This window comes from Equus quagga, chromosome 13 (assembly GCF_021613505.1).
Source record: "Equus quagga isolate Etosha38 chromosome 13, UCLA_HA_Equagga_1.0, whole genome shotgun sequence".
NCBI classification, from domain to species: domain Eukaryota; kingdom Metazoa; phylum Chordata; class Mammalia; order Perissodactyla; family Equidae; genus Equus; species Equus quagga.
In genome coordinates this window covers 21,178,990-21,191,677 of record NC_060279.1, presented here as the reverse complement: position 1 = coordinate 21,191,677, position 12,688 = coordinate 21,178,990, and the positions used below count along the sequence as shown (strand labels likewise).

General features: G+C 43.4%; 1 protein-coding gene across 1 annotated transcript in view; it reads left to right on the top strand.

Annotated features, from left to right (window-relative positions):
* The first annotated feature begins 2,558 nt into the window (after positions 1-2,558).
* KCNK2 (potassium two pore domain channel subfamily K member 2) overlaps positions 2,559-12,688 on the top strand; it is a 145,576-nt gene continuing 135,446 nt past the window's right edge. Inside the window, exon 1 of the mRNA XM_046684036.1 lies at positions 2,559-2,729. Coding sequence (XP_046539992.1) covers positions 2,705-2,729 — 25 coding nt within the window. The 5' untranslated portion in view covers positions 2,559-2,704. The remainder of the gene's footprint in view (positions 2,730-12,688) is intronic.

Below are 12,688 nucleotides of genomic sequence, written 5' to 3'. Positions count from 1 at the left end.
ATTAAAATGAGCATAATGTGATATTGGGGTGCGAGGAATAAGAGAGATCTCTGATAAATCAGCAGAAGGAGCAGGTACAATATGTGAGTCACAGTAGTAAACACACATTACACCTGATGGCTCAATAGAAAACTCCGTTCCTGGGGCATGCATTGATCCCCTTAGCAACAAACAACCTGGGGTTACAAAAGCTTTACTTTAACCAAAAATCTGTTTGTGGAAAAGAAGAGTTTATCTGTGTCCAGAAAACAGCATTGATAACAATGAAATGGAAAAAAATCAAGCAAACCCAGAAGCATTTAAAGCAATCATGGTTGCTAAGGAGATAGAAAGTAAAGTCAACACAATGTAAGGGACAGTTTCAGACAGCAACAGTCCAAAATGTTGGGGCCACAGCCAAAGCGAGAGCTGAGTATGTGCATGGTAGAGAAAGTGGTAACACCACATCTATAACGGTGAGAATAGACCTGTAGGTCTGTTTCTTGGCTCCCAGTGTAGCCTCGTGAACCTAGCAACCATCTCCCTTTCTGACCTAACTGGATCCCACTTATCCTCCATTGTTTGCTGGCTATATTCTGGTAAGGACTTCTCCCCCATCAGGTAGAGTGGGAAAGACTCCCTGTCCTAGGAAGGAGCTGCCTGAGTTGCAGAGTCCTCTTTGTAGAACAGAAGGGCTGGAATTTGCCTCTGTCTTCTGTAGCCTGGATTACCTGATTCCTTCCTTAATCTCATTTGCCCATTTGGTTCCTAAAAGCCGGCTTCCACGTGCTTGCTGGGCCCAGCCCCAGAAGATACTCCACTTCTTCCTTTGTGTTTCACTTCTTATCTCAGATCCATCTGCTTTCCCTCTCTCCATGGTTCAGTGCTACTGGTGGGAACACTAGCATTAACAGTGACTAATGTTTATTGAGTTCTTACTATATTTCAGGTATTGTTCTAAACACTGTTCAAGTGTTAACTCTTTTAGGTCTTATTAACAAGCTGAGGTTGATACACTTTTCATCCCCGTTTCACAGATGAGGAAACAAGGCACAGTTAAGAAGTGTCTGGGCCTGGAATTAAACTAGGTGGCTCACAATCTTGACCAGTACACTATGCTGAATTTCATGCGACTCTGTGCAATAATGGAATTACGTGGGATAATAAAGGGCATGGAAGAAATACAGTGACTTTCAATGTACTAAAAATACCTTGATGTGAATTAAATGCTTTCTGATGATAAATGTCACAGTTACCATGAAATCCTTCTTTGAAGGTCTTAAGAGCTGGTACGTGTTGGGATAGTGGTGGTCCTTTTTCCACACCAATTCAACAAATATTTGAATACCTGCTATGTGTTCTAAGAAATCAAAAGCAATTCAGATGAGATACCTGCCCTCAGAAAGCTTTCAGTCTACAGGCCAGACCCATGGCTGAGTGGTTAAGTTCACGCACTCTGCTTCAGCTAGCCCAGGGTTTCACCAATTTGGATCCTGGGTGCGGACCTAGCACCACTCATCAAGCCATGCTGAGGCAGCGTCCCACATAGCCTGATGGGAAGGACCTCCAACTAGAATATACAACTATGTACTGGGGGGCTTTGGGGAGAAGAAGAAGAAAAAGAAGACTGGCAACAGATGTTAGCTCAGGGCCAATCTTTAAAAAATAAATAAATAAATTTTTTAAAAGCCCCATATATCTTCTCTAGAGCCGCCCTTCCCCCCCACCACATCACTGAGCTCGAGTGCACATACTCACGCACATACTGATTCCAGCTCCAGGTGACTGTTCTCCTTAGCAGCCCCTGCTAACCTTAAAAAAAGGAAAAGAAAAAGAAAGCTTTTAGTCTAGAGGAAGCCAGACATATAGACACATACGAGCGTAAAAGGTGCTATACGTGTATATCAAGATACATGGGCAACAGTGATCAAATTTATCAGAAATAAAGAAGAAGGAGGGTTTCACAGAGAAGAATAGTTAAAATACATGACCAGGCATCGGTCCTGATCAAATTAAATTCATTGTCTAAGTATATTTTTTATCTTCTAATATTTGAAGAAGCAGATTTCACAGGAACTTGGGGCCAAGTTTAATTTTCTTCATCATGTCCTGTTCTTTCTCAAATTACAGTGAGAGAGATTATGTAGTATTGAAATTTCTATGCTGGTGCCAATTGTTTTCCCAATGGGTGCTTTGGCAGTTCATAAATATATCTGCATAATTGGCTATGTTAGGCCTGGTGTCATGTTGACATGTCTTGTGACTCTCAAGGTCTGGGAGAAGCTTGTAGAGATTATGAGAACCCTGAATTAACACTTTGCCCTCAGTTATTACCTAATCATGCACATTAATTATCTCATGGAAGGGTTTGTGGCGACGATGGATGAGAAGGGCTGTATTTTGAGTGGCTGCTTAGGAAAGGTCAAAAGTGCTCGCTAATATCTAGCCTTAAGGCACTTTAGATGTGATTTCCAAACTGAAAGCTACAGCAATGTAAGAGCCTTCCATGGTAACTCACCTGCATCGGCTGGGCTCCAGCAGCAAGCTGTGCAGGGCTAGAGCCAGAGCCCCCCTGAAGCAGCTCATAGTGTGGCAGAAGTGAGCAAGCATTAAGCTGAAGCCTGGGAGAAAAGTATAATTAAGGCACTTCCATTAGAAGTAAGTAGCACCATCTTAGAGACGAAGAAACGACAGTGCTCGAGATTCATTCTCTCAAAGGAGAGAGATGAACTGGAGAATCCACAGAAAGTGTAAGTTACTTCATCAAATTTGTGGTGCAACGCATATTTGGGCACAGAATTCTGGGTGGGTGAGGGGTTGCTTCTTCTGTAATGTAGCACAGTACTGGATCTACAGGAAGGGGTGCTGATGCAACAGAAGAGAGTTCCCATGTGTGATCTAGCAGGGAGGGTGAGTATCAGTGAAATGGGGGAGAGAGGCTAGGAACAGGGTGAGGCAAGTGAGGCTAATTTGTTCAAGTGTGGGATTCGGTTCTTTCTTTCTTTAAAATTTTGAACTTCTGTTCATCATAGATTTTTTATATTAATATTGATATTCTAAAATATTGTATTAAAGTATTATTTATCTTGATTACTATGTTTTTGACACACCCTTAAATTTTGCACCCAAGGGGAGTGCCTCACTTGCCCCACCCTTGTGGCAGCGCTGCACGACTGCCATTGAGGGAGATGTTTCTGCATGAAACGCAGATTCATTGCACCTGATTGTAGATGCAACCTCACAGGGCATCTGATCTTACCTTAACCCAGAGGCTGCAATTCGAAGGCCTGAGGACCCTTTTATTTGCCATAAACATTATTTATTTTTGAAAATCTATTTGGTTGCCCCCGTTTTGAATTGGAAGATTTCTTCTAAAACAATTTGGACATCTGCCTTCTCTTGAAAAGTTGGAAGGTCGAATACACTGGCTCTAGGTTGTTGCATGGCAGGAATCAATTAAGGCCGACTAGAATCTCCCGTCCAGTTCATTGGACTCACTTCATATCTGGATGTTACTACCTGGTGCTGTAGCCAAGGAGATTCTAAGCCTTGATTAACTGCAGGATTCTGTCAATAAAATTTCTTAAAAATGGGCTTTCATTCATTTAATAAATACTGATTTTTTTGTGCCTACTATGTGTAACGTATCATGCTGAGGAGCAAGATGACAAGGTTCCTTCCCTCTTGGAACTTTTTAAATCTCATAGGCAATGTTATGGGTTGAATTGTGCACCGCCCCCCAACCCCCCGCCCTGAAAAAGGTATATTAAGTCCTCATTCAAGTACCTCAGAAGGTGACCTTATTGGGAAATAGGGCCTTTACAGAGGTAATCAAGTTAAAATGAGGTCATTAAGATGTGCCCTAATCTAATATGACAGATGTCCTTTAAAAAGAGGGAAATCGGGATACAGAGACAAAAACAAACAGAGGGAAACACTGCGAAGACACACAGGGAGACGATGGCCGTGGGAGTGGCGTGAGGCGTCTACAAGCCAAGGAATGCCAAGGATTGCTGGTAAACGCCAGAAACCAGAAGAGGCAAGGAAAGATTTTCCGCTAGAGCTGTGGGAGACCATGGCCCTGCTGACCCTTCTGACTTGTAGCTTCCAGAACTGAGACCATAAATTTCCGATGTTCAGCCACCAAGTTTTTAGTACATTATGACAGCAGCCCCAGGAAACGAATACGTGCAGTTAGTAAATAATGGTTTGAACAAATAGTTGAATAACAACTGTGACCAACATAATGAAGGGACCATATAGAGCGCTGTGAGAGTGGATGTTGAGGTGGCGAGCTGATCTTAGTAGGAGGTTATGGGGTCTTTTCTGAGGAAGGTGTGTTTTAGCTGAGGTCTGAAAGATGAATAGAAGTTACTTTCCAGTAGTGAGGAAAACAGGCACAGTCGGCTGGAAGGACTGTTGTGTGTGTGAAGGCTCTAAGGAAAAAAGGAGTAGGATATATTCAAGAAACTGGAAACCAACTGGTGGCTGAACCACAGAGGGGAAATTGCAGAGCCTGGTTAGGTGGGCCCAAAATAATAGGGTGTATTGACTTATAGCTGTGTTACTTTGGGGAAGTTATTTAACTTCTCTGACGATAATAACAGTACTGACCTCACATGGTTGTTATGAGGATTAAATGAGATAGTAAATAAAATAGTCTTAAAAGAACGGCTGGCACATATGCCTCCAGAGATATTACCTATTGTTATGACTCCTGTTGTTCTTGTTGTTGCCATTATTACTGACAGGGCGAGGATGGTCAGTGCCCTGGGATACCCTTAGCATGCTGGTCTCTATCTTGAAGGCAATGGGAAGCTAATGTACGCTTTTAATCAGGGCATAACCAGATTTTATTTTTGCAAGATCCATCTGACGGATTAGAGGTCAGCGGGGATGCAGCCACTGGCAAAAGTTCCTGTAGACAGGTGTTGGAAGGGGCAGTCCTGCCTTGCTCACCTTGTAGAATTTGGAGAGATCACACACCATTTAAATAAATTTTGAAATTCCATAGAAAGCTGCCTTCTTGTAGGTTTCACGGTTTTCTTCTAGAACAAACACGCCCTGGGTGATGCATGGATTTTTAATCTCAGTTCTTCTATCTATTTAGCAGATGGCCTTGAGCAAGCCTTGTATGTGCTCATTTAATTATAGGCACAAACAGGTATAAGGGAGAGCTAGATCCTATATATATGGTGAAATTAAGATCTTTGGTTATTGAACACATCAAAAATATCTCTATAGAAGATCCCAAATACTCATTCTCTTTTGACTTTTTATTGCCTTTATGTCTTGTGACTTCATTTTAGAAGAGAAATTGAATTGATTTGTTCTTCACAAAGCCACATTCATTGCTATCAGAATTTGTGGCCTCAGGTGAAGGCAAAATGCTGGACTGGCAAATGTTTACAACAAATCTAAGTTTTAAATAATGCACTGGATGTGCCAAAAATTCATTAGGTAATGAAAAACCATCAAGAAAAATTGAAAATGCTCTAGTTCTTTCTGGATTTACGGTTGATTTTAATACAAAGCATCACATTTGATATAATTAGTTTGCCTAATATTGGCAGACTTAAGAAAATTATCTGATGAATTCATTGTCAGTGGAGGATTTACCTGTGATGGCAGAAGTGAGAAATGTTAAAGTTTAGATACATATCAGATAAATGTTCGTTTCCTGGTGATAGTTTATGATACTCAGCTTTAAAAGGAGAAAGGAACTCCAGAGCAGAATTTCTTCTCTGTAAATTCTAATGTTTTCTGAATTTATTCTACTATAATAGAGTATCGTTTTATAAGGATTTCTTTCCTTTACAAGACCCTTATTCAATATTTTATTCCCTGTTGAGTAAAATTATATATGAGTATTAGTTTATTTGTGATAAACACTTGTGTGTACACTGATTAAAGCACTCATGTTTATATGCAAAAGGTGGGTGTTTTGACTTACATGAATTTTCAAAACTAAAAAGAAGTCACATGGGACTAAGAACTACCATTACTAAAGAGATTCTTGCTTACGTTAAAAAATTCTTATCCTTCTTCATATTTTTGTGTGTATGTGTTTATTTTAAAGTAAACAATATACAAAGCCATTAAAAAGATATTATTGACATATATTTTAGGGTTACTTCTCTTTTTACAAAATGAACCTCCCAACTTTGATGAATTTTGCAAAGTTTTATGGCAAAATGACATTTTTCATTTTTCAGGGTGGGTACTTTAATCAGAAATCTTTTCATCAACTCAATGAGGTTTTACTGAACAGACGTGGAAATAGTTTTACTAATGTCATTCTTTCCTTATTTTAACTCCATGATTAGAAAACTGTGGTGTATTTTCTTTGCTACTATATATCCCCAAGTGCTGGAAAAGTGCCTTCCTGGTATACAGAAGGTGCCTAATAAATACTAGTTGAATGAGTGAATAAATATATTTCTTGTACCATAAATGACATAATCCATGTTGATGGTGTTGTAAATGGTAAGAACTCTTGAACTGGACACCTTTGAGACTGAGAGTATATGGTGATTTGTGCCAGCGCCTGCCATGATTTGCCAACCTTGTTGGCAGGGGACCTGAGTCGCCCACTAGCCCAATTTCTCACCAGTCACAGAAACAGCCTCTGTGACGGTGAGCTATCAGAGCAGAGTGAATCCAAATTCTATTTTTCATCCAGGATTATCAAAGTGTGTTCCCTGGATGATAGCATCAGCATCAACTGAGAACTTATTATTCATGCCAATTCTCAGGCCCCAGACATAAAGCATCAGAAATTCTGGGAGTGGGCTCAGCATTCTGTGCCATACAAACCTCCAGGCGATTCTGATGCACACTCAAGTTTGAGACCCACTGCTCTAGATAATTGTTATCTGGGCACTGCTAGCATGTACTTCTTCTGTTCCTTTTCTATTCTTCCAGTGATGTCCAACTTCCCTTCTGATTGACATATTCTAATTTGAGGGGTATGAGTACTTCAAAATGAATACATTTTGTCCTTTAAGGAATTGCCTTCTTAAAGTAATTTGCATAGCCCAGATCTGACTGACATTTTATAAGCTTGCTTGGGATTTAGCTCTTGTAGTATCTATTACTACATAGCAAATTACCCCAAAACTTAGCAGCTGAAAATGAGAACCATTTATGATCTCACAGTTTTGGAGGCTCAAGAATCTGAGAGGAGCTTACGTGGGTGGTTCTGTCTCAGTTGCTCAAGAAGCTGCCCTCAATGTGTTGTCTAGGACTACAGTCATCTCATGGCTTGACTGGGGAAGAATCCACTTGCAAGCTTTCTTACGTGGCTTGAAACCTCAGCTCTCGGGAGACCTCAGGAGATCTGCCTCCAGGCTTACTCACATGGGCCTCTCCTCAGGGATGCCTTATGGCATGGCAGTAAGCTTCTGCCAGAGGGAGGGATCCAAGAGGGAGTGAGAGAGAACACACAAGAGGGAAGCCACAGTCTTTTAATAACTTAATCTTGAAAGGGACATCCCATCGCTTGTCCTATATTCTATTCATTAGCAGCCCCCATTCAAGGAGAGGGCATGACACAAGAGCTTGAATACCAGGAGGCAGGATTCACTGCAGGTCAACTTAGAGACCCTTCACATAGGGAAATTATTTCTCACTCTGTCCAATATTTTGCATTGCAATGTTTCAGTTAGGACTTTTGATTTCTAGTGTCAGAAATCTTAACACAAACTGGCAAGTACAAAAGAAAATGTGTTGAGCTTTCAAAAATTGTCACCTTGGTTCTGTTTGCTTTGTATTGGCTCCATTCTCAGGTAGCTTGTCCTCTGATATCGGCATAATCGATTCCAAGGCTTTCAGGTTCAACGTCAGTGGTATAGTGCGAAAGTCTCTTTTCCCAGAAATCACAGGCCCATGCCTGAACCAAGTGAGAGGTTGAGGAATCTCGACTGTTTTAGCTAAGACCAGGACACATATTGCACTCACAATCAGGGATGAATCCCACAAGAAACACAGCAGCTATGAGAGGGGCAGGTAAGTGCCCTCAGAGGGACCACCTCAGGCAAGCGTTTCACTGAAGTACTGCCTATACTGTTGTCTCCCCCCAAGTTTGCAGTCAACTACATCTCTTGGAAAATTCCTAACCTCTCCCTCACCATCTATTCTCCACACCCAATGGATCACAGAGCCCTGTTGATCTACCGGGACTGGTCATCTCCTCTCCTCCACTCCCATCCAAATCACCACGAATCTCTCACTTGGGCTAAAGCAATAACACTTAAATTCGCTATCTATGTGCTCACATTTTTGTTCACCTTGTGCCTGTTCTCCATGTAGAAACCAGAGTGATTTTTTAAAAACGCCGTCTGATGAGATTAGTCCTTGGCTGAAAATTTATCAAAATCCCATTAACTAAATCCAGGTGCCACACTACCTGGTCTTTGCCTGTCTCTCCAGCTTGATCATGGTCCACCACCAATCCTCACTCTCCGGGCTCCCCAAATTCTCCAAGCTTCTTCCTGCCACAGGCTTTCTACACGTTCTTCCTCCCCTTGAGGAAGCTCTTTCCTTACACTATGTATCTCTCTCTTCACCCTTGCTGATCTTCAGGGTCCAACTTTAGTGTCATTTCTTTGGACAGGCCTTCCCTGACCCACCAACATTAGATAGTCTCATAGCATTATGGCACTTACTGAATTTTAATTTTATGTTTGTTTAGCACCTTCCCTCTCTAGACCGAAGCTTAACGAAGGTAGCAACCTTGTTATATCCACAGAGCTTCTGTTTGGCACCTAGTAGGCATTCAATAAATATTTGATGAACATGATTCATTCTTCCTCGTCTTAGACCCGTGCAGTCGTGTTAACCAGAAGATTAAATAAATGGCTAAATTTATTACAGAGTTGGAATTTGCTGGTGGTCTTGCGTGGCCAGGAGCTGGTTCAAGGGCCCTGGTCCAAGGGGTTGGATCAAGCACAGGAGAGTATAAAATTCTTGTGAGACTCTACAATGTTAAACATTTATATGTTGTCTCACTTTGTCTTACAACAATCTCTTGTGAGTTTAGTGTATTATTCCCATTTCATAGATGAGGAAACTGATGGTCAGAGAGATGGGACTCCCTCAAACTCATGTGGTTCAGAATTGGTAGAGTTAGGATACCCATGGAAGTCACTTTGACTCTAAAATTCCAGGCTTGATTGGAATTATGGGAAAGACAGTGGCATGGTCTTTTTTTTTTTTTTTTAACTATGGCATTTTGAGTAGGCCAATTTCAGAAAGCGAAATAAACATAAAAGTGAAGCTCTGTAGATTTCATGCTGCTAGTTGGAGCAGAGCAACGTGCATATGAGGGCAGTATAGAATTTTGGGGAGCTAAATCTTTTTATTACGTACTTCAGGTTTTCCTATTCATTAAAATAAAGTTCAAGAGTGTCAAGTGGTCCTGCAGCATGAAAGACTTAGAGTGCACCTGGTCTTTCTGTTGCGCTTTTGATGGGGATTTATATGTGTTGCGTAATGTAGGCATAAAATTAAATAGGATAAACCATCTCATTTCCTTGTTTCTCAGGTTGCAATGATATACAAACTAGTCTACTTCCTTCTTTGACTCTTATTTCAAAGATCATGAGTGAGTGTGTGTTTGGCACCTCTTAAAGGGGTAGGAGCATTTGATCGAGGGGGCTGTAAAGGACCTCAATGGAAGGCAAGGCTAGATCAGTGTGGGAACTGGTTTCTTGATTCAAATTATTTGTGAGGTTGAGGCTGGCTTGTTGGAGTGACTCCTGCTAATGTTACAGTTTGGAATTTTCTGTTTTAAATCTTATTTTAATGTCTCTGTCGAGTAAATCCGCTCCCCTCTCAGCACTCTACGTATGTGTGTGCCTAACGTGAGAATAATGCAAAGGGGAACATGGAGGACAATGGCGACATGTAAATTGATAGAGAAAAGGAGGGAAAAGGGCAATTCAGCATTTGGAACTGGTGGTGAGTCCTACATCCCATGAATCTGGAAAAAGGGAAGCACGATACAATCATATTTAAGCCATGAGTTAATCCCCCACTGCAGGAAGCATTAGTCAGTTTGACAGAAGGCCAGTGCTTGGTAAGGTGTGGTTAAAGTTGCAAAAGACTCAGAGGAAATAAAAAAGAATCACCAAGTTGGTGAACCAAAAGGGAAAAGAAAAAAAAAAAGAATACTCAAAGTGTTTGGGATCATTTCATCTGGAGAAAAAAAAGCCTGTGATAGAGTAGAAAATGATTCTGAAGGTGGTGAATTCATCTCATTTCCTACATATGCAGGATATCTTGGTTCCAAAGTCCTGGAGGGAGACCAGGTGAATGATGTCAGCAATCCCGCCTTCATTCAGATGTTTATCAACACCTATTCAGTACCAGTCACTGGCTATTGTGGATACTCTGGGGAACAAAGAGACGTGTTTTATGCCCTCGCTGAGCTTACCTTCTAGTTTACAAAAAGCACACCACAATGCGACACGGGCAAACATGGAAACAAAAGTTGCCCTGGGAAGCAAACAGTAAGACACCTGACTAGCCAAGATTCAGGAGAAACTTCCAGGCAGCTGAGAGAGCTGAAGGATAGTGCCTGTGATGGTTAGTTTTATGCGTCAACTTGGCTACGTTATAATACCCAGTTATTTAATCAAACACTTATCTAGGTGTTGCTATAAAGGTATTTTTTAGAGGGGGTTAATGTCTACAATAGCTGTCTTTAAAGAAAGATTACCCTAGATGATGAGGGTAGGCCTCATATAATCAGTTGAAGGTCTCACGAGCAAAAACGTAGGTTTTCCCGGAAAAGAAGAAATTCAAGCCTCAAGTATCAACTCTTGCCTGAGTTTGCAGCCTGCCAGAGCTGCTCTGGGGATTTCAAATGGACTTGCCAGTCCCCATGATCATCTGAGCCAATTCCTTAAAATAGATCTTTTACACACACACACACACACACACACACTCTCACACACACATCCTATTGGTGTGTTTCTCTGCGGAACCCTACTGATACAGCATCTTAGTCATGTAAAATTGAGGACAGGACTGTGGAAGGTGTGTGAGAGAAAGTGACAGTACCCAGGAAGGCCTGGAATGAAAAAGAGAAGCCAGATCAGGAAGCACATTATATGTGACCTAGAGAGTTCGAAAGAGGTTTAAGTCCAGGAGCGAGAGGATCAGATTCACATTTTAGAAAGCACATCCGATTTTATTATTCCTGAGAGTACAAGTCGAGAAAAACATGTTTCAATTCCAGCAGGAAGGAATTCCTAATAAGGAAGACATTTTTAATAGGAGAAAAGGAGGTGCTGAATCTATTTTGGAATTTTAAAAATAATTAGACATTTTTAGTCATTGATAGCCACAGTCTTGCAAGAGGTTTATAACGTTCTTTTTACAACCTTACCTCTTTCGCGTCTATAGCTTTCACTAGTTTCTCGTCTATAGCTTTCACTAGGAAGTTTTCCTGGTAACTGGGAAAAAGATAAACTCACACAGCGGTGGAGGTGGGAGGGTGGAGGTCAGCAGGGGATTCCGACTATGAAAGTGGGAAGGAAGGGAGAGTTTACAAACCGACTGAAGTTCCGCTACATCATGTGTGTGGTGCGAGGACTCGCCCGTTACAGCCGCAGCCTGTACTCTGCGCGCTTTCTTCCCCTGTCTGCGGATTCGGTTCCCGCACCCGTGTCGCCACGAGTTCAGCTCCCCCGCGCGGCGGTCCACGAGTCTGGGTGGGGTCTGGTACTTGCCAAGCTGGGATCTTAATGGAGAGATAAGCTGGGAGCACCGAATTCAGACTGAGGTCCGATCTCCCACCCAAGAGCCTTCGCAACCTCTGTCCCCAGAAAAGCGGTCTTGCCCTAAGAGGCTGGCCGATTTTCCTTCCATTCCCTCTGCATCCCTAGATATCTTCACCCTGGCTCCCGGTGCGTTCCCCATCCTTTCTAGTCCGGAACATTCTGTTGATCAGAGCTCCCTGCCCAGGTCAAGCACCCTTGGAGATGAGGTGGGGGTTGCTGATGACGCGAAAACCCTTCCCCGGGTGTAACCTGGAAGAAGCCAGCAGCCTCCTTACCGCCCCCACTCTGGGAGTCTCAGGGCGCCAAAGGGGGCACTTCTCTGTACAACCCTGGGGGGGATTAAAGGGAGGGGAGGATGCCTATGTGAAGGGGTCCTGGGAGCTGCGCCCTAGAACTCGGTCCCACACCCCGCACCCCGACCGGGAAGGAGATGAGTCGGAGCCCTATGTGCCACATCGCAAGAGGAAGGATGTGGGGAGGAGGCAAGGGTAGTGGAAGAGGCTGAGAGGAGAGGCAGCAGGTGAACCCAAGGGCTGTGCCCTAAGGCGTCGAGCAGGCTGAGAGGGACTTTGGAGGGGAGCCCCAGGCAGGGGCGACGCAGGCGAGGGTTGAGCTAGGAGAGGGTGTGGAGAGGCTAGCCCAGGCGTTGAGTCAGGGAGGGGGGAGGAGACGAGGGGGAGGGAGTTCCGAAAGGAGGGAGAGGAGCCGGCGAGGGGCGAGAGGAGCGAGCCTGGAAGGGAGAACGGCCGAGGGCGCCCGGCCCGCCGAGACCGTGCCACACCCCCGCCCGGGGCACGGAGGGCTTCGCCGGGGGAGCCGCACAAAGACATGCGAAGCGGGGCTGAGCGCGGCTCGCGCACAAAGACGCCGGGGCGCACGGCCGCCGCGGCTGCCCCCACCGCCCCCGCGCCGCGCCGCGCTGG